This window comes from Nicotiana tomentosiformis, chromosome 11, assembly GCF_000390325.3.
Source record: "Nicotiana tomentosiformis chromosome 11, ASM39032v3, whole genome shotgun sequence".
Lineage (NCBI taxonomy): Eukaryota > Viridiplantae > Streptophyta > Magnoliopsida > Solanales > Solanaceae > Nicotiana > Nicotiana tomentosiformis.
The window spans coordinates 28,146,880-28,167,103 of record NC_090822.1 but is presented as its reverse complement, the minus strand read 5'-3'; the positions used below and the strand labels follow the sequence as shown (position 1 = coordinate 28,167,103).

The 20,224-nt window shown below is 40.9% G+C and overlaps 2 protein-coding genes across 2 annotated transcripts; both read right to left on the bottom strand.

Moving 5' to 3' along the window:
- Positions 1–411: 411 nt before the first annotated feature.
- LOC138901184 (uncharacterized) lies at positions 412–858 on the bottom strand. The gene has a single exon (XM_070188928.1). It carries the CDS (start codon positions 856–858, stop codon positions 412–414), a length of 447 nt encoding a protein of 148 aa, XP_070045029.1.
- Positions 859–11,155: 10,297 nt separating this feature from the next.
- Positions 11,156–12,088, bottom strand: LOC138901182 (uncharacterized). Its single transcript, XM_070188927.1, has 2 exons — positions 11,540–12,088; positions 11,156–11,449 (listed from the first exon to the last, which is right to left on the bottom strand). The coding sequence occupies exons 1-2, from the start codon at positions 12,086–12,088 to the stop codon at positions 11,156–11,158; spliced, it is 843 nt and encodes a 280-aa protein (XP_070045028.1).
- Positions 12,089–20,224: the final 8,136 nt, after the last annotated feature.

The window sequence follows — 20,224 nt, the reverse complement described above, 5'->3', positions numbered from 1 at the left end:
CGCAAGCGCGAAGCATAACCTCTAATATATGAATGGTGCACTGTGACTGTCCGTCTGTCTAGGGGTCAAATATTGTACTCAACTCAACTCGTGTGCCTAACTCACATTGTACAGTCTTCCAGAAGTGCGAGGTGAACTGAGTACTTTGATCAGAAATGATAGACACGGGCACACCATGAAGACGGATGATCTCGTGGATATAGATCTCAGCCAACTGCTCTGAAGAATAGGTAAATGCCACTGGAATAAAATGTGATAACTTGTTCAACCTATCCACAATGACCCATATCATTTCGAACTTCTTATGAGTCCGTGGGAGCCCAACAACAAAATCCATGGTAATACACTCCCACGTCCACTTAGGAATCTCTAGCCTCTGAAGCAAACCACCAATCTTATAATGCTCGTATTTTACTTGCTGACAATTAAGACACCGAGCAACATATGCAACAATATCGTTATTCGTTCTCCTTGCCAATAGTGCTGCCACAAGTCTTGATACATCTTGGCAGCACCCAGATGAATGGAATACTGAAAACTATGGGCCTCCTCAAGAATCAACTCACGAAGCACGTCCACATCGGGTACACAAATTCGACCCTGCATCCACAAAACCCTATCATCTCTAATGGTAAACTGCTTGGCACTACCGTGTCGTACCATGTCCTTAAGGACACGCAAATTGGGTTCGTCATACTGACCCTCTTTGATGAGCTCATACAAAGAAGACTGATAGATCGTGCAAGCTAGAACACGACTAGGTTCCGAAACATCTAAGCTCACAAACTGATTGGCCAAAGCCAGAACATATGATTCTAGCGGCCTCTCTCCAACTGGAATATATGCAAGGCTACCCATACTCACCGCTCTTTCTACTCAAGGCATTGGCCACCACATTGGCCTTCCCGGGATGATACAAAATGGTAATATCATAGTCTTTCAATAACTCTAACCACCTCATCTGCCTCAAGTTGAGATCCTTTTACTTGAATAAATACTATAGAATCCGATAATCCGTAAATACCTCACACGACACATCGTAGAGGTAATGCCTCCAAATCTTCAACACATGAACAATGGCTACCAACTCTAGGTCATGAACATGGTAGTTCTTCTCATGAACCTTCAATTGTCGTGATGCGTATGCAATCACCCTGCCATCCTGCATGAATACTGCACCGAGCCCAATATGAGATGCATCACAACATACCATGTAAGACCCTAAACCTGTGGGAAACACCAACACTGGCGCAGTAGTCAAAGCAGTCTTGAACTTCTGAAAGCTCAACTCACACTCATCGGACCACCTGAACTGAGCACCCTTCTGGGTCAATCTAGTCAATGGGATTACTATGGATGAAAACTGTCACGACCAAAAATCTAACTAGTCGTGATGGCACTTAATCCAACCCGTCAGGTAGGCCAATTGACAACTATCCAATTTAATGAGATTCATTAAGAAAATAAATAATAATACAACTGCTCTTATACAAGCATTTCCAAGGACTGGTAGTACAAATTATGAGCTTCTAAGAATTATAGTTTACAAAGCTAGTATGAAATAAATACATTATTTGCCTGAATGTACATAAACAGATTTTCATAAGTCAAGGGCTCCCATGAACAAGAGACAACTATAACTGAAACGCAGGTACGTCTTCAATGCTAGCTTCCGTCATACACAGCAACATCATCATCCAAAATCTGTACGCAAGGTGCAGAAGTATAATATTAGTATAACCAACCCAATGTACTCAAGAAGTAACAAACCTAACCTTAGGTTGAAAGTAGTGACGAGATGGGACAAAGGTCAAAGTCCAACACCAATATCCAACAACAACTCATAACAATATAATAAAAGTGGTACAAGAAATAACTTATAGATATAATGTTCAGCTCGTTCACAGTTCCGAAAAATAGACATGTTTTTCAAGTATAACAGTAAGCCCAAATCTTTTACCGAAAGAACCAAAATATGAGTATGTTTGTAAAAATCATGATTTTCTTTCCAAAGCTTTTCAACAGGTAAATGTTTCATTATCAAATGGCATGAGGTAAAGTACATCTCTATGCACAAATGTCAATGTGTATGAGAAGTCATGAATGACGTGATACCGTACAACATGAGAAACAATGCATCTTTATGCATGTATGTCAAGTGTGCATGACGAATGCAGTACAACATAGTGAATAACCATATGCATATTCTCGGAGTAACAGTCCACTCAGTCCTCCCAGTCACTCAGTCCTCCCAATCACTCAGCACTCGTGCTCGGCACTCGCACTCAATAGGTACCTACGCTCACTATGTGTATGCAGACTCCGGAGAGGCTCCTTCAGTCCAAGCTCTTTAATGAGCCAATCATGGCATGAATCTGCACGGACAACTCACGTTCCATAGTATCAATATCTGAATCCGCACGGACAACTCACGTGCTGCACGAAAATCTAACGTGTCATAGTATCAATATTTGGTTCCGCACGGACAACTCACGTAGCACGGACAACTCATGTGCTATAATATCAATAACCTCACAATCAGGCCCTTGGCCTCACCCAGTCATCAATCTCTCCAGTCTCCCAGGCTCACAATGTCATGAAACTAGCCCAAACTGATGATATGATGTATCAATAAATAACAACGGAGACTGAGATATGATATGCAGTGATTGTATATGACTAAGTGCGAAATTACAATTTAACATATAATTCGACAAATAAAAATGACCTCAGTGGGTCCCAATAATACTAGCATTTGCCTAAGCATAATTTCTATCATGGATAACAGCTCAATTACTTAGCACATAGAGATTTCATGGTTACAGATAAGATTAGGTAACTGCGTAGTACCACAGAAATAACTGAGTCACAATTCACACGGTGCATGCCCACACTCCTGTCACCTAACATGTGCGTCACCTTAACACAAAACATATATCACACATATTTAGGGGTTCATACCATTAACACTAAGTTTAGAAGTGTTACTTACCTAGAACAAGCCAATTCCAATATCGAGCAAGCCAAGCGATGCTCCAAAAATGCATCCCGCGCGTACCGACCTTTACACAGCTCGAAACTAGCCAAAAGCAACTCAAATACATCAAATAATGCAAAGTGAAACAAACCCAATCGATAAAAGGTGAATCTTTAATCAAAAGCCAAAAATCAACCCAAAAGTCCAACCCAGGCCCGCGCCACAGAACTTGACAAAACTTAAAAAAACTGACAACCCATTCAATTACGAGTCCGACCATACTAGTTTCACTCAAATCCGACTCCGAATCAATGTTCAAAATTTAAAAACTCACTCTATGAAACTTTAGTCTAAAACCCCCAATTTCTCTTTATAATTTGTAATCCAATTACCAAAAACGAAGATAGAATCTCAAAATATAATCAACAGAGGGTAGAGAAAACTTACCCCCCCCCAATCCACGTGGTGAAAATCACTCCAAATATCGCCTCTATCCGAGCCCCAAATCTCACAATATGATAATAGAACCAAAACCTCGATTTATAGGTTATACCCAACGGTTATCGCATTTGCGAACCAAATTTCCGCTTCTGCAGACCCACACATATGGCCTAATCTTCACTTCTGCGAACAAACCAAACTCAGCAGCCATCGCTTCTGCGGAACACCACTTCGCACCTGCACCGCACCTACGCCATACCTCGCCCTTGCGACCCAAGGCACCACTTTCGCTCTTCCACAAGTGCGGCCCATTTCTCGCATATACGGGTCCCTGCTCCCAGTTCCACTTTCGCTCCTATGACTCCTTTGTCGCTTCTACGCCCATTGCACGTGCGCGAACCAACCGCATGTGCGATCACACCAGCTGCAGTTCCTCTTCAGCAATGCAATATGAAACGAAATGATCTGAACCTAGTCCGAAACTAACCCGGGACCCCGTCCGAATATACCACCAATTCCTATAACATAATGCGAATCTACTCGAGGCCTCAAATCGCTCATAACAACATCGAAACGATGAATCATACCTCAATTCGTACTCAAATGAATGAACTTTGAACTTTCAACTTTCAAAACTCGCGTCGAAACACATCAAATCAACCCGGAATGAACCCAAATTTTGCACACAAGTCTCAAATAACATAATGAAGCTATTCCAATTCCCGGAACCTCAATCTGAACCTGATTTCATCAAAGTCAACTTCTGGTCAAACTTATGAACTTTCCAAACCTTTAAATTTTCAACTTTCACCATTAGTGTCGGATCCTTCTAGAAATATCCAAATACAAATTTGGGTATACGCTCGAGTCCAAAATTACCATCCGGACCTAACGGAAACATTAAAGCTCCGTTCCGGGGTCAAATTCACAAAAGTCAAACTTAGTCAAGTCTTCCAACTTAAAGCTTCAAAAATGAAATTCATTCTTCCAAATCGATTCTGGATAACTCAAAAACCAAAACCGATGATTCACACAAGTCATAAGACATCATACGGAGCTACTCGTGCCCTCAAACCACCGAGCGAAGTGTAAATTCTCAAAACTACCGATCGGGTCGTTACATCCTCCCCCACTTAAATATATGTTCTTCCTCGAATGTGCGAAGAGTTGTTACAAAGCCATCAAACCGCCGTGTAACCTTACCATGTATATACCCGGGGGTGATTCCACGTCACCCTATTCCATCTAGGACTAACAACATCACATCACTGAAGATCATTACTTCAACCTTAGCATGTAAACCGCAGAATCCAACTTCCAACATCCGAAATTCTTACAGTCCCCGAACCTCGCATCCACCTGGTATAAGTCTGAACAAGCTATATAAAGCCATAACCATAACCCAAGATGAAATCACAAGATATACCGCATAAGTCTACTTGTAGCAATAATTTCTGACCATAATAACTGCTTAAAACAAATTCGGTACCGGTAATAAACCTCATATCAAACAAAACCTCGCTCTAGAACCTTTGTACACTGGCGATGATGAAACAAACACGCAGAAACACATAACTACTCATCATATCAACAAGCCATGGAGCTCCCTCTCCTTCAACAAGAACTATAGCCAACTTCTAAGCCGGTCAACGTCATTTTGCTTTCAAATATACCGCAATCAAATCCAATAGCACCCATTCTAGGTCTGACAGCCTCCGCTTATCAAATACAAACTACTCTACTGACACGCCACACCAATACTACATAGAGCCACAAATCGTGCAATCCGTGCACCAATACGCATACATTCAATGTACTCAATTATGGAAAATGACTCGTATGAGAGAACCATCCCGAAAGGTCAACAAGTACCACCACAATGCAATGCTAAGAACCCATCACACATAGTAGAACCCAAAACACACAAATATATCACAAAGGATCACAGCCAATCATAACCCCGCTGCAATACGTGACTCATCCAAACACGGATCCATATGTAATACCTCGAACCTCAATGCTCAAATCAACAACCATAGGCAATTCGACACCAAGCACACAAGTGCATGACCACAACCATAGGGAAGAAAACAATACAATATACCACAGCCTGGAAAGACCATAACCAAGGCACAATCAACCATTTCACACCCCAATCACCATCTCACTCAAATCCCGCTATAAGTCCCAAACAGAAGCGCACAATGTGTTCATAGAACCAACAAATCATAACCCCTCGTAGTATGGAAGAGTAACACATAAAACATATCGGATACGAGAAGAATCAATTCTAACCGAATGGCACATGCCTCGACAATAGCAGTACAGAGTCAACAAATCCGACTCGTTGTAGAATACACATCCTCCTTGGGCCTACCAATGGGCACCCAAATAAACTCTGGTCATCCACAAATAGATAAATAACACCTGAAAGTCCGCAATGACATAATCATAACACATACCATCATCTGGCTAGCTTTGGCCACATTTTCACAGTCCACCACCACGAAACACTATGCTCCTGAGAACTCCCAGTCTTTGAATCCCTAGAACACACGAATCACCATATTTGATCCCAACTCCACCGCCCGAATGTTTAACACACCTCTCATACATGATCATCCAACGAGGAATAGTTCTAAATTTCTTCCGTGCCACATAGAAAAAATCTGAATATCAGAAGTCAATCCACCAGGCGAGTACCGCAATACCAATGAAGCATTTGTAGGTCAACACGCAGTGCGCCTTCTGAAATGCACACCCTTCTCAGGAATTACCAAGTAGTTATAACATTCATCTAAATATCTGAAAATGTCCATGTTGTCCAAAATTCATGACCTTCCCTCCAAATATGAATCGTGACCTCGCACATGAAAATCTCAATCCCACACAATACATCGCATCTATCATGCCATCATATGAAAAGTACGAGAATCTCATAATCAACTCTAAGTCACAAGCAGAATACATACCCAATCAGCCATAAACCTTCTATTTGATCTCATCCAGAAGAAATTCACAATACGCAACATGTTCTTCATGCCAGTAGGAAATATCCATCTCAAGACATGATAGAAACCATCGAGAACTCATTGAAACCAATTATCCCATAACCAAAACATCAGAACTGAGTCTCTCTAACTCAACCAAGCCATGCAGGTTGCCGAACCCAAGAGTATTGACACCAAAACACATGTAGAGCATCACCACATTATAAGTACCCAAAGAACCGATCATATTTATTACCTTGATGATCCAACCTTCTACCAAGCTATACTATTTCTTTGAGTTTCATTCGAATTATCCTCAAGTTGACACTCCTCCTCTCCATAATACCATGATCCTCAAACAAAGATCACCCCACGAGATCCAAGAATAAAACCACACTGCCCTAGGGCCGATAAGTCGTTGTATTCCCTCTCAAGCACCCCAAAAGTACCACAATCGAGACACCCACTCCAAAGAGTCATGTGAACTTGAAACTATTTCCTTTACCTTCATGATACTGAAATGTAGAATTCATAGTGATACATAAATATCGTGAGTCCTCACACCATCTGACGTAAATCTCAGAGTCTAGCCATATATAAATCCGGATAAATTCTCAATTGCTATATATAATTCTTGAATGCATTAGATCCTTATCGTGAGTCATCTATTCTGCTCAAATCTCAATTGCGCCGCCCAAACGGGCCAAACGACATGTGCCCTATTAGCAAAACAACACCCAAATAAGTAATCCACTCCTTTAAGCAGCTGAGAAATTCCTACTCCACGTGCACTACATCCTTCTCGAATAACAATTCAATCATCCCATGGTTCCTATATATCCATTAGGGGTAACATATCACGTATCTAGAAATATCTTTGCTCGGGGCATCCTCGATCTCAACCTCTGCAAGTCATATCCTATTTACAAGTATGCCTCAGACCAAAACCAATACAACACCTAACCACGCAATCAAATCGGCGATAGCAGACTCTCCCACTTAGCTCAATGCCACAGAATATAACATCTGATAACTAACCCTACCCATACTCTATTACTGCCATAGTACCACATGGAGATTCAACTAAATCCTTCATAAGCTCACATAACACAAAACATATAGTACCTCAATTCTTCTACTAAGCTCGCATACATCCACATGACGATTAGGTCAACTTTCTCAACCAAATTTAAATTCAAATCTCAAAAAATATACCCCGCTGGTATAAAGGAAACTCTCCACACAACATTATAAGGATCACACCTCCGTAGATTACTGTGCCATCACTTAATCTTCTTGAGTGTGAGCTCATCAACAAGACATGAGAATGTAATTCATTCCATAATTAGACAACATAAAAGATCGTTCAACACACTCATAAATCGAGACTATACGTCAAATCATGGCAGAAATCAAACACCCAATAGTCCTTTTACATCTCAAGAAAACCTTTCTCGTCACACTCAAACTCATCTGAACATATCCTGCAGTCACATGATACACATCATATAGCCATCAAACCACTCATTGAGCTACAAATTCCACTCATGGGGACATTACTGGATATATAAGTTCAAAAGCACGTGCTCACACAACCAAAATCCCCGTGCTCAAGCTACAGTCAAAACCCAGGCTAGAGTCCTCCAAACTAGCCCATCATCAGCACATAGAAATCACATCTTCCACCTCATCCATGGAATCACAAGTCAGTGATGCACAACTGATACCGAGCACTCACAAGCGCACACGAATGTGTGGAAGGAATTTAAAGAGTTACGCTTCAAGTTGAATCAATGCCGCATGATAAGGAAAGAAAGATGGAAAATTTATCCTAAATGCCATGTAGCCTCTAGAAGATAGGTATGGACATCATCATACTGATCCGCAAGACTCTACTAAACACTTGCTCATGACTTATAAAACCTATGAACCTAGACCTTTGTTACCAATTTGTCACGACCCAAAATCTAACTAGTCATGATGGAACCTAACCCAACCCGTTAGGTAAGCCAATTGATAGCTATCCAATTTAATGGGATTCATTAAGAAAAGAAATGATAATAAAACTGCTCTTATACAAAAAATTTCAAGGACTGGTAGTACAAATCATGAACTTATAAGATTTAGAGTTTACAAATCTAGTATAAAATAAATACATCATTTGTGTGAATGTACATAAACAGATTTTCATAAGTCTAGGGCTACCATGAACAAGAGGCATCTATAACTAGAATACAGGTACGTCTTCAATGCTAGCTTCCGTCATACACGGCAACATCAGCGTACAAACTCAGAACGCATGGTGTAGAAGTGTAGTATGAGTACAACCGACCACATCTAATCAATAAGTAACAAATCTAAACTTAGGTTGAAAGTAGTGACGAGCTGGGACAAAGGCTAAAGTCCAACACCAATAGCAAACAACAGCTCATAACAATATAAAAAAAAGTGGTACAAGAAATAACTCAAAGATATAATGTTCAGCTCGTTCATAGTTCCAGAAAATAGGCATACTTTTCAAGTATAACAGTAAAACCCAAATTTTTACCAAAAGCACCAAAATATGAGTAAGTGTGTAAAATCGTGATTTTCTTTCCAAAGCTTTTCAACAAGTAAATGTTTCATTATCAAATGGCATGAAGAAAAGTACATCTTTATGCCTACATGTCAATGTGTATGAGAAGTCATGAATGACGTGATACCGTACAGCATGAGAAAAAATGCATTTTTATGCATGTATGTCAAGTGTGCATGTCGAATGTAGTACAACATAGTGAATAACCATATGCATACTCTAGGAGTAATAATCTACTCAATCCTCCCAGTCACCCAGTCCTCCCAATCACTAGGCACTCGCGCTCGTCACTCACACTCGAACTCAATAGGTACATGCGCTCTCTGTGGGTGTGCAGGTTCCGGAGGGGCTCCTTCAGCCCTAGCGCTATAATGAGCCAATCATTTTATGAACTCGCATGGATAACTCACGTGCTGCACGGATAACTCATGTGCCATACAATCAATATCTAGATCCGCACAGATAACTCACGTGTTGCACGAACAACTCATGTGCCATAGTATCAATATCTGGATCTACATTGACAACTCATGTGCTGCATGGACAACTGACGTGTTATAATATCAATAACCTCACAATTTGTCCCTCGTCCTCACTGAGTCATCAATCTCTCCAGTCCCTCGGGCTCACAATATCATGAAACTAGCCCGAAATGATGATATGATGTATCAATAAATAACAACAGAGACTAAGATATGATATGTAGTGAATGTATATGACTGAGTGCGAAATTACAATTTAACATATAATTCGACATCAGAAATGACCTTAGTGGGTCCCAATAATACCAACATTTGCCTAAGCATGATTTCTCACATGGTTCACAGCTCAATTACTCTAGCACGTAGAGATTTCAGGGTTAAAGATAAGATTAGGTAACTACACAGTACCGCAGAAATAACTGAGTCACAATTCACATGGTGCACGCCTACACGCCTGTCACCTAGCATGTGCGTCACCTCAACATAAAACACATGTCACACATATTTAGGGGTTCATACCATTAGCTCCAAGTTTAGAAGTGTTAATTACCTTGAACAAGCTAATACCAATATCGAGCAAGCCAAGCAAAGCTCCAAAAATGCCATACACACTTAGTGACCTTCGAACGGCTCAAAACTAGCCAAAAGCAACTCAAATGCATCTAATAATGCCAAAGGAAACAAATCCAATCGACAAAAGTCGAATCTTTAATCAAAAGCCCAAAATCAACCCAAAAGTCCAACCCTGGGCCCGCACCTCAGAACTCGATGAAACTTACAAAATACGACAACCTATTCAATTATGAATCTAGGCATACGCCCGAGTCAAAAATTACCATATGGACCTAACGGAACCATCAAAGCTCCATTCTTTGGTCAAATTTACAAAAGCTAAACTTAGTCAAGTCTTCCAACTTAAAGCTTCAACAATGAAATTCATTCTTCCAAATCGATTCTGAATAACTCGAAAACCAAAATTGACGATTCACACAAGTCATAATACATCATACAGAGCTACTCATGCCCTCAAACAACCGAGCGAAGTGAAATGCTCAAAACGACCGGTCGCATCATTACAAAAACCCCTTCACAAACCCAGAAAACTACGAATCTTCTAAGCTGAAGTAGGTCTAGGCCAGTTCTGAACTGCCTCAATCTTCTTAGGATCCACTTTTATGCCCTCGGCCAATACAACATGCCCCAAAAAGGTGACCGGGTCTAACCAAAACTCACACTTTGAAAACTTGGCATATAACTCACTATCTCTTAGAGTCTGAAGTACAATCCAAAGATGCTGCTCATGCACCTCTCGCCTGCAGGAGTTGATCAAGATATCATCAATGTCTACGATCACAAAATAATCCAAATAGAGCTTGAATTACTGGTTCATCAAATCCATAAAATTTTTTTGGGAATTTGTCAACCCAAATAACATCACTAGGAACTCATAATGCCCATACCGAGTCCGAAAAGCCGTCTTAGGGACATTTGATGCCCTAATCTTCAACTAATGGTAGCCAGACCTCAAATAAATCTTCGAAAACACCTTAGCACCCTGAAGCTGATCAGATAAGTCATCAATCTTTGGCAACAGATACTTGTTCTTGATTGTGACCTTGTTCCACTGCCGATAGTCTATATACTTCCTCATCAAACCATCTTTATTTTTCATGAACAACACATGCGCACCTCAAGGCGAGGCACTAGTTTTAATGAACCCCTTATCAAGCAAATCTTGCAATTGCTCCTTCAATTCCTTTAACTCCACCGGGGCCATATGGTATGGTGGAATAAAAATTGGTTGAGTGCCCGGAGCCAAATCAATACATAAGTCAATATCTTTGTTGAGTGGCATCCTCGGCAGATCTACAGGAAACAGCTCTAGAAACTCACGCACAACAGGTACTGGATCCATGGAACGAACCTCCGCACTCAAATCACCAACATAGGCCAAATTTCTAGACATCCCATCTTGACCATACGCCTAGCCTTGACATAAGAAATAACCCTGCTGGCAAAATGGCCAGGAGTCACTCCACTCTAATCGAGGCAACCCCGACATGACTAAGGTTACCTTCTTGGCGTGACCATCCATTATAGCATGATAAGGTGACAGCCAGTCCATGCCCAAAATAACATCAAAGTCTACCATATCAAGAAGTATGAGATTCACAATAGTCTCGAGACTCCCAATAGTAATCACACACGAGTGATAGACATGATCTATAATAATAGAATCTCCCACCGGTGTGGACACACACACAGGAGCATTCAAGGAATCAAGAGTCACAACCAGATATGAAGCAAAATAGGATGACATATAGGAATTAGTAGAGCCCAGATCAAATAGAATTGAAGCATCTATATGGAAAACTGAAACAATACATGTGATGATGACGTCAAATGACTCGGCCTCAGGTCTAGATGGGAAATCATAAAATTGGGGTTGGGTCCTACCACTTTGACCTCCATCTCTCAGACGGCCTCTAACTCTAACGGCCTGACCTCTACCTCTAATGGCCTGACCTCCACCTTTGGTAGCTAGAGCCCTGCCTCTAGCTGGCTGAGAGGGCGGCGGAGAACCTGATGCCGGAATCATGGCATGAGAACCCTGCTGGTGCATGATGCCCTGTGATCTGTGGCAAAATCTAGAAAGGTGCCTCGGATCTCCACAAGTCGAACAAGCTCTCGGCTACCATGACTACTGACCTTGGAACTGGCGTTATTTACCTAAATAACCACTATGATAACTCTGGATCGGAGGTGCACTAATTTGGGTTGGCGGTGCACTGTAGGCTAGTTGCTCGAGGTGAGACATATAAGGGCCACAACTGCCCAAAGCACTATGGGATGCCTGAAGCGCTGATTGAAACGTCATGGGAGGATGTCCTTTGCTAAAAGTACCCCTGCCTCCAGACGAGGCACCACTGAAACCACCGAAATAATGAGTCCTCTTATTAGATACCGACCATCTTTTCTGACCACGAATCATCTCGATCCATTTAGCAATATCTATGGGCCTCTGAAAAGAAATATCATCTCCCGTCTCCTTGGCCATCTGTAGCCTAATAGTGAAAGTGAGTCCATCATGAATCTTCTCACTCTCTCCCTCTCAGTAGGAAGCAAGATAATGGTGTGGTAAGCTAGGTCTACAAATCGAGTCTCATACTGGGTAACAATCATACAACCATGCTAAAGACGCTCAAACTGCATGCGGTAATCCTCTATCAGAGTGACAAGAATGAACTTCTCTAGAAATAGCTGTGAAAATTGATCACATGTAAGTGCAGGAAAACCAGATGGTTTAGTCAACATATAATCTCTCCACTATCTCTTGGCAGAGCCGGTCATCTAGAACACTACAAAATTGACCCCTTTGGTTTCAACTATACCCACATTGCGCAACACCTCGTGGCTATAGTCAAAGTAATCATGTGGGTACTCAGAAGGTACACTACTGAAATGAACATGGAAAAGCTTGGTAAACTTATCCAACCTCAACAAGGCCTCATAATACATGGCGAGCCTATCACCGACTTATGTTGCAATAACCGGCTGAACCACCCCAACTGGCCGGGCTGCTGGAGTTTGATATAAGAGAGTCGCCTCCTACTGGGTGTGAGTAGAGAGAGTCTATGATCCTCCCCCAGCCAGAGAGATGGCTGGTGCCACCAGAAATTCACTAGTCTGGGCCACACTCTCCATAAGACCCACCAGGTGGACTAGAGCATCCCGAAGTACTAGAGTGGCTATGAACCCCTCCGGGACCTGAGCTGGTCTGACGGGCACAGTCTGAACTAGGACCTCCTCCTCGTGATCAATATGAGGCTCCACTGTGAGTGTTGCTGCTGGAGCTCTAGGTTGATCTCTGCCACTGTCTCGGCCTCTGGCTCGACCTCGGCCCCTGGTAATAGCGGCCACATGGGGTTGCGGCTCTTGTTCAACTGCGGATATTGTGCGTGTTCTCTCCATCTGTGAAAGAACAAGAATATAATGGTTCAATCACGAATGATAGAATACAATCTCACGATAGATAAGGAAAGAAGTGATATTTTTCCTAAATTCCATAGCCTCTATAAGATAAGTACAGACGTCTCCGTACCGATCCTCCAGACTCTACTAAGCTTGCTCATGACTCATGAGACCTAGACAACCTAGAGTTCTAATACTAACTTGTCACGACCCAGAATCCTAACCTTGGGGTCATGATGGCACATAACATCCACTTGCTAGGCAAGCCGGTGTGAGATAATTAATTAGCAAATTTTTAACAGTTTAAACAAAGTGATGATTTACAAGGAATAACAAAAACCCAATCTGATACAGTACCAAAATGCGTCAAGTGATAATATCTACTCCCAACATTCTGGAGTCACGAGTACATGAGCAACTAGAAGTTCTACAAACAGAGTATGAAATAAATATCATTGTTTCAAAGAAAATGAGCAGTAAAAGAGGAAAGGGGAAGGGGACTTCAAGGTTTGCGGATGCCAGAAGATCTACCTCAAGTATCTGTATGCAATGATCTGAGTTGACACACCTCACGCACCACTGGGACCAATACTAGAATCTACACAAGAAGTGCATAAGTATAGTACGAGTACAACCGACCCAATGTACTCCACAAGTGTCGAGCATATCCTCGACGAGGTAGTGACTAGGATATGAAAGGACACCTACGTAAATAAACATATATATATATATATATATACGAAGCAGTAAAAATTATAAAGAATAACAACGTACAACTGGGAGGGGACATGCAAGAAGGGGATAGATATGATAAATACGATAGGTATGAAATCATGTAGTAGACAAATAAATCACCAACCAATGAAATCAGATAAACCAGTGATATGAAAATGACATGGCATCACCATTCGTGCTTTTACTATCGTCCTTACCATGAAATGATGACGTAAGTAAACTGAAATGGAAAGGCATCACCCTTCGAGCTTTTACGCTCAACCTCACCATGTAGTAATGTATAAATGAGATGAATGGCATGGCATCACCCTTCGTGCTTTCACGCTCTTCCTCACCAAAAAATAATGAATAAAAGAGATAAATGCAATGGCACGACATCAACCTTCATGCTTTTACTCTCTTTCTCACTATGTATTAATCAATAAATGAGATAAATGCAATGGCACAACGTCACCCTTCGTACTTTTACACTCATCCTTACCATGCAATGAAGATAATCTGAATCTGGGAATTAAATAAGGCGGAGAATGGAATTATCGTCAAATATGATACCTAGATGCCAAACTTCAACTTCCAACATACTCAACAATTATGAAATAGGCAATAAATATGAAACAAATAATCAAAGAAGTAATAACCTAACCTAAGCATGGATATCGTAATTATAATGCAATAAAACACAAAGAAAAAAGTTTCACTGGCATGCTTTAACCCATCAATAACGTATAAATACTCGTCATTTCACATATACATTGTCCCCACACATTAAACATGTAGCAACTAGGCTAAAAGTCCCTAATCCCTCAAATCAATATTAACCACGACACTTCCATCGCTCCGCAATCAAATCAAAGCTCAACCGGGGGCTTTCCTCTGACATTTTCCTCCAAACCAATCAAATCTAACCAAATATAGTTCACACAATTCAAAATAAGGTGTAGAAACTACCCATGAGTGAAAAAGATTCAATATTTAATGATTTTGAAAAAAGTCAACAAAAGAAAACCCCGAGCCTGCTTGGTCAAAATCCGATATTCTAACCAAGACCCAATTACCCATTCACCCCTAAGCAATGATATGTGACTAGTTTTGAAATCTAAACCCCAATTTGAGGTCTAAACCTCAATTTTATAAAAATCCCTAATTCTACTCAAATCCCTAATTTTCTACCATGAAAGAGCATAAACTAAGGTTTGAAATCAATGGGTGTTGATAGAAATGGAAGCAAATGAGCTAAAATATACTAACCTATGAAGTGAAGATGAAATTTCTCGTCAAAATCGCCTCTAGGCCGAGCTCTAATGTGAAGATGGTGAAAAATGAAGAAAATCCAGTCTTTGGGATATTTAATTGACTGCGCGGCATTCCTTCTTCTTCACGAAGGGCCTGACGTGATCGCGAAGCACAATATCCCTATTGGCCTACGCATTCACGATGTTCCTCACGCGTTCATGAAGGATTATCCCCACTAGCATTTGCGTTCGTGAGCTACGGCTCGCATTCACGTAGAGTAATAGCTCAATCCCCTGTCCCCCCTCCTAACACTACGCGTTCGCGAAGGACAGGTCCCGTTCGAGAAGGGTAGACCCCCCAATACTCCGCATTCGCGAAGATTCAATTCCTCCCCAGCTCAGTCTCCCCTTCGTGATACTGAGAGAACCTTCGCAATCGCGAAGCACAAAGTCTCAGGCACAAGATATCAGTAAAACCAACATTCCTTCTAAGTTAAAAATCACTCTATAGCCTATCCGAAACTCACCCGATCCCTTTGGGCTCCAAACGAAATATGCACACAAGTATAATAACATCATATGAACTCACTCACATGATCAAAACACCAAAACAACACCTAGAACTACGAATCGGACATCAAAATGAATGAAATTTTCAAAGAAATTTACAACCGGACGTCTGAATCACGTTATATCAACTCCGTTTAGCACCAAATTTTGCAGACAAGTCATAAATAGTAAAATGAATCTATTCCAAGTTTAGGAACCAAATCCGAACCCGATAACAATAAAGTCAAACTACGGTCAAACTTAGGAATTCTTTAAGCGTTCAAATTACTAGTTTTTAACAAATCATGTTAAATCAAGTTAGGGACTTCCAAATTCGATTCCGGCATACGCCCCAATCCCAAATCATGATACAAACCCACTAGGATTGTCAGAACACTGATCTGGGTACGTTTACATAGATTGTTGACCGTAGTAAACTCAATTCATTTTTAAGGTTAATATTCAAATTTTTCGAAACAAAACACAGACTACGCATGCAATTTGTCACGACCCAAAATCCACTAAAGGTCATGATGGTGCCTAACACCGCCATCAGTCAAGCCAATCGTGATTGATCAACTTAATTACTAATTTTAGTATTTGAAATAAGAATTTTCATTAATGAAATAGTAAGAAATATAATTTACAGTGTAAATGATAATATTTACACAAGCTACAATAATGAACAACCTATAGGAGCCCCCAAAATCCGGTATCACAAGTGCATGAGTATCAACTAGGAAATATAATAAAATACAACATCTGTCTCGAATACAAATTAGACATGAGAATATAAATAACTCGGATGGAGACTTTGCAGGCTACGGATGGTAACATGGAATGTAGCTCATGGTGAAGTCCCCACAATAGCCGCGCATTTGCGCCCAAAAGGCCACCAGACATATGTGTACATGTACAATAAGTGCAGCAAGTGTAGCATGAGTACGTAAATCAACGCGTACCCAGTAAGTATCTAACCTAACCCTAGAGAAGTAGTGATGAGGGGTCGATATCGACACTTACTAGTAGTCCAATAAGACAGATACAGTAGAAGTAAACAAATGTGAGTCAGCATAAATAAACGAAATAACAAGTATAAATACGTGGTACAATTCTCCTCTCAGTTATAACTCAAAGCTCTCAACTAGTAGTTACCTCCTCAATCGGAGTATATATATAATGAACCTCACCAGATAGGTCGTCACAACTCAAATTAGGAAAACCCACAAATATACTGGATTCTTGTCAATTATTACGCACGATTTCATAAGAGTATTTTATTTTATAGAAATGTTGAGGCGCACGGCCCGATCCCATCATAATATGTGCACTACATAGGGTCAAACGGCAGAAACCATAGATACATCTAATATATTGCTGAGGTGAACGACCAGCTCCCATGAGAGTGTGATACATAATCTTGCCGAGGCGAACGGCCCGATCCCATCATAATGTATCTATTATACTGCAGAGGCAAACGTCCTGATCCCATTAGAATAATAAGCTTTAAGTGTCCTTGACCCCACTCACGAATAGACGTGTGAGTTATAAATTTTTAAGGGAAATCTTTCCATAAAAATGCATAACGCAAGGAGAAATTCATAAGAGGAGTATAATTATTTTGTCGCTAATCATGAAGCTCGTAGAATCTCTATAATAGCAAGTATATCACTCTACACAAGCTTAGTCTCAAGTCGCAACGTAAAATAAAGGAATTTAATAGGCAAGAGACAACTCAAATAGTATAGTTATAGCATGGCGGGAACCTAAGTCTACCTGGACATAACATGAATCTAGCTACGTATGGACTCTCATCACCTCGTGCATACGTATCCCCCACAACAAGTAGCACATACCAAATACATCACCTAGGGGTAGTTTCCCCCTCACAGAGTTAGACAAGAGACTTACCTCGCTCCGAAGTTCCATAACCGGCTCCAACGACACTCAAACACCTCAAACCAAAGCTTGTCTCTCCAAAACTAGTCAAAAAATGTGAAAATCCATAAAATATATACTTTATTACCCATAATTAATCAATTTATAACCATTCTCAACTCCGCTCGAAACGTCAATAAAACCACCCTTTGGGCCCACGTGCTCGGATTCCGAAAATTTTCAAAGATAATTATTACCCATAATATTACGAACTCAAGTATATAATTTATTCCTAATTCCATGCCCAATTTCGTGATCAAAATCCAAAAATACCAATTTTTAGGTTTTCTACCAATATCTCACAATTTTTACTAATTTTCATGTTTAAATCCTTGTAGAATCCATGTATTTCACTTACAATAGGTGGGAATAACTTACCTTGCCATAGATGACGAAAATGCTCCCCCTTTAAGATCTCCAAAAATCGCCCCAACCAAGTGAAAATGAAAGAAAATAGGCCAAATCCCGTATAAAAAACAAGTCCTCTTCCCAATGATCATCGCACATACGGTTACTTGACCGCTTCTGCGGTTCCGCAGGTGCGGCCACAAACTTCGCTTCTGCGGTTTCCTTCAGGCCCCTCAACCCTTGTATATGCAGCCTTTCCAGTGCTTCTCCGCCTTTGCTTCTGCGACGCTTCATCCGCATGTGCTATTCCATTTTGTGGAATTCGACCGCATCTGCGGTCCTAGCCTTCCCCAGCAAAAATCCACTTTTGCGCTGCAGTGGTCATACCTGCGATCACTCATATGCGGGAATTTCTTCGCACTTGCGACCCCTGCCTAGTTCACCCCCCAGCCGCTTCCGCAGTTCACTGCCTCTCTTCTACGAGGTTGCTTCTGCGATGAAGCTTACGCAGAAGCGGTTGCACCAGCAACCAAAATTCTCCAGCTTTTTCCTTAAGTCCAGAATCCTATCCGTTAACCATCTGAAATCCTCCCGAGGCCCCCGGGACCTTGACCAATTATACCAACGCATCCCAATGCACATTACGAACTTAGTCTAGGCCTCAAATCACATCAAACAACACTGAAACAATGAATCACACCATGAATCGAACTTATGAGTTTATTAAATTTTCCAAATTATTTATCTTGTGCCGAAATGTACCATATCAATCCGGAATAAATTCAAATTTCGTACACGAGTCATAAATGACATAGTGAAGCCATTCCAAGGCCCGAAACCCCAAATGAACATCGATAATACCAAATTCCACTTCAAATCAAACTTATGAAGTTCTTAAACTTTCAAAAATTCCAACCTTCCATAATAGGCGCCGAAAAGCTCTCGGGTCACCCGATACTCAATCCGAACATACGCCCAAGTATGAAATCATCATACGAATCTGTTGGAACCTTCAAATCTCGATTCTGAGATCGTTTACTCAAAAGAAAAAACTTAGTCAATTCTTCCAACTTAAAACTTTCGAAATTAGAATTTTCCATCCGAATTAACTCTGAATTTCCCGAAATTCAATTCCGACCACACGTACAAGTCATAAAATATGAAGTGAAGCAACTCAATGCCTCAGACCGTCGAGCAACGCACTAAAGCTCAAAATGACTGGTCAGGTCGTTACATTCTCCCCCACTTAAACATTCATTCAACACCTTGTGCACCTAGCCGTTCCACCACAACCCAGTTGAGCATATTAGCACGAGCCAGACTGAAGATCCTCCCTTTTATTTAGTCAATAAGCCTTAGAACCAAATTCCAACTTCTGAATTTCTTTACAAGAACTGATTCTAATATACGAACACCGTATCAATCTCCACATGATGAATCCACACATGATCATTCACTCATGTTGAAATCACACAATGCACCGCATAAATCATTTGCCAAAGGCAACCTCCCCCAAGCACAACAACTGCAATTTCACTGACCCGAAGCCCGTAGTATACCCCATAATAAGCCTTGTTCCAACTCTCGCGATACTGCCACGACGGAGGAGATGTGTAGAAATTATAACCACCTAACCAAATCAATAAATCATGGAGTCTCTCCTCCTGACAGGAACAATTACATCATTATGAGCCGAATAACGATATTTGCTCTATAATATACCCGTCATAACTCCGATCGTACTGATCCCAGGTCCAATAATCCTTGTCCCACCCAGTACAGGCTACTCATGCAGTAAGCCATCTCAATCACTGCCAAAAATCATATATGAATCCATCAATGCGCCAACAAGCTACAAACTCGAATACGATACATAAGGAAACACGAACTCTGGGAAAGAACTACCCAGCCTGCGTAACGAATAAAATTACCGAATAGATGCTATGAACCCTTTCTTAGAGAATGAGAAATAAAATACATATGAA

Coding starts and splice junctions, on each gene's coding strand:
- LOC138901184 (XM_070188928.1), bottom strand. CDS start 858: ATGGGTAGCCTTGCATATATTCCAGTTGGAGAGAGGCCGCTAGAATCA.
- LOC138901182 (XM_070188927.1), bottom strand. CDS start 12,088: ATGCACCAGCAGGGTTCTCATGCCATGATTCCGGCATCAGGTTCTCCG. Junction 11,450..11,539: donor TGGATGGTCACGCCAAGAAG/GTAACCTTAGTC, acceptor TGTCAAGGCTAG/GCGTATGGTCAAGATGGGAT.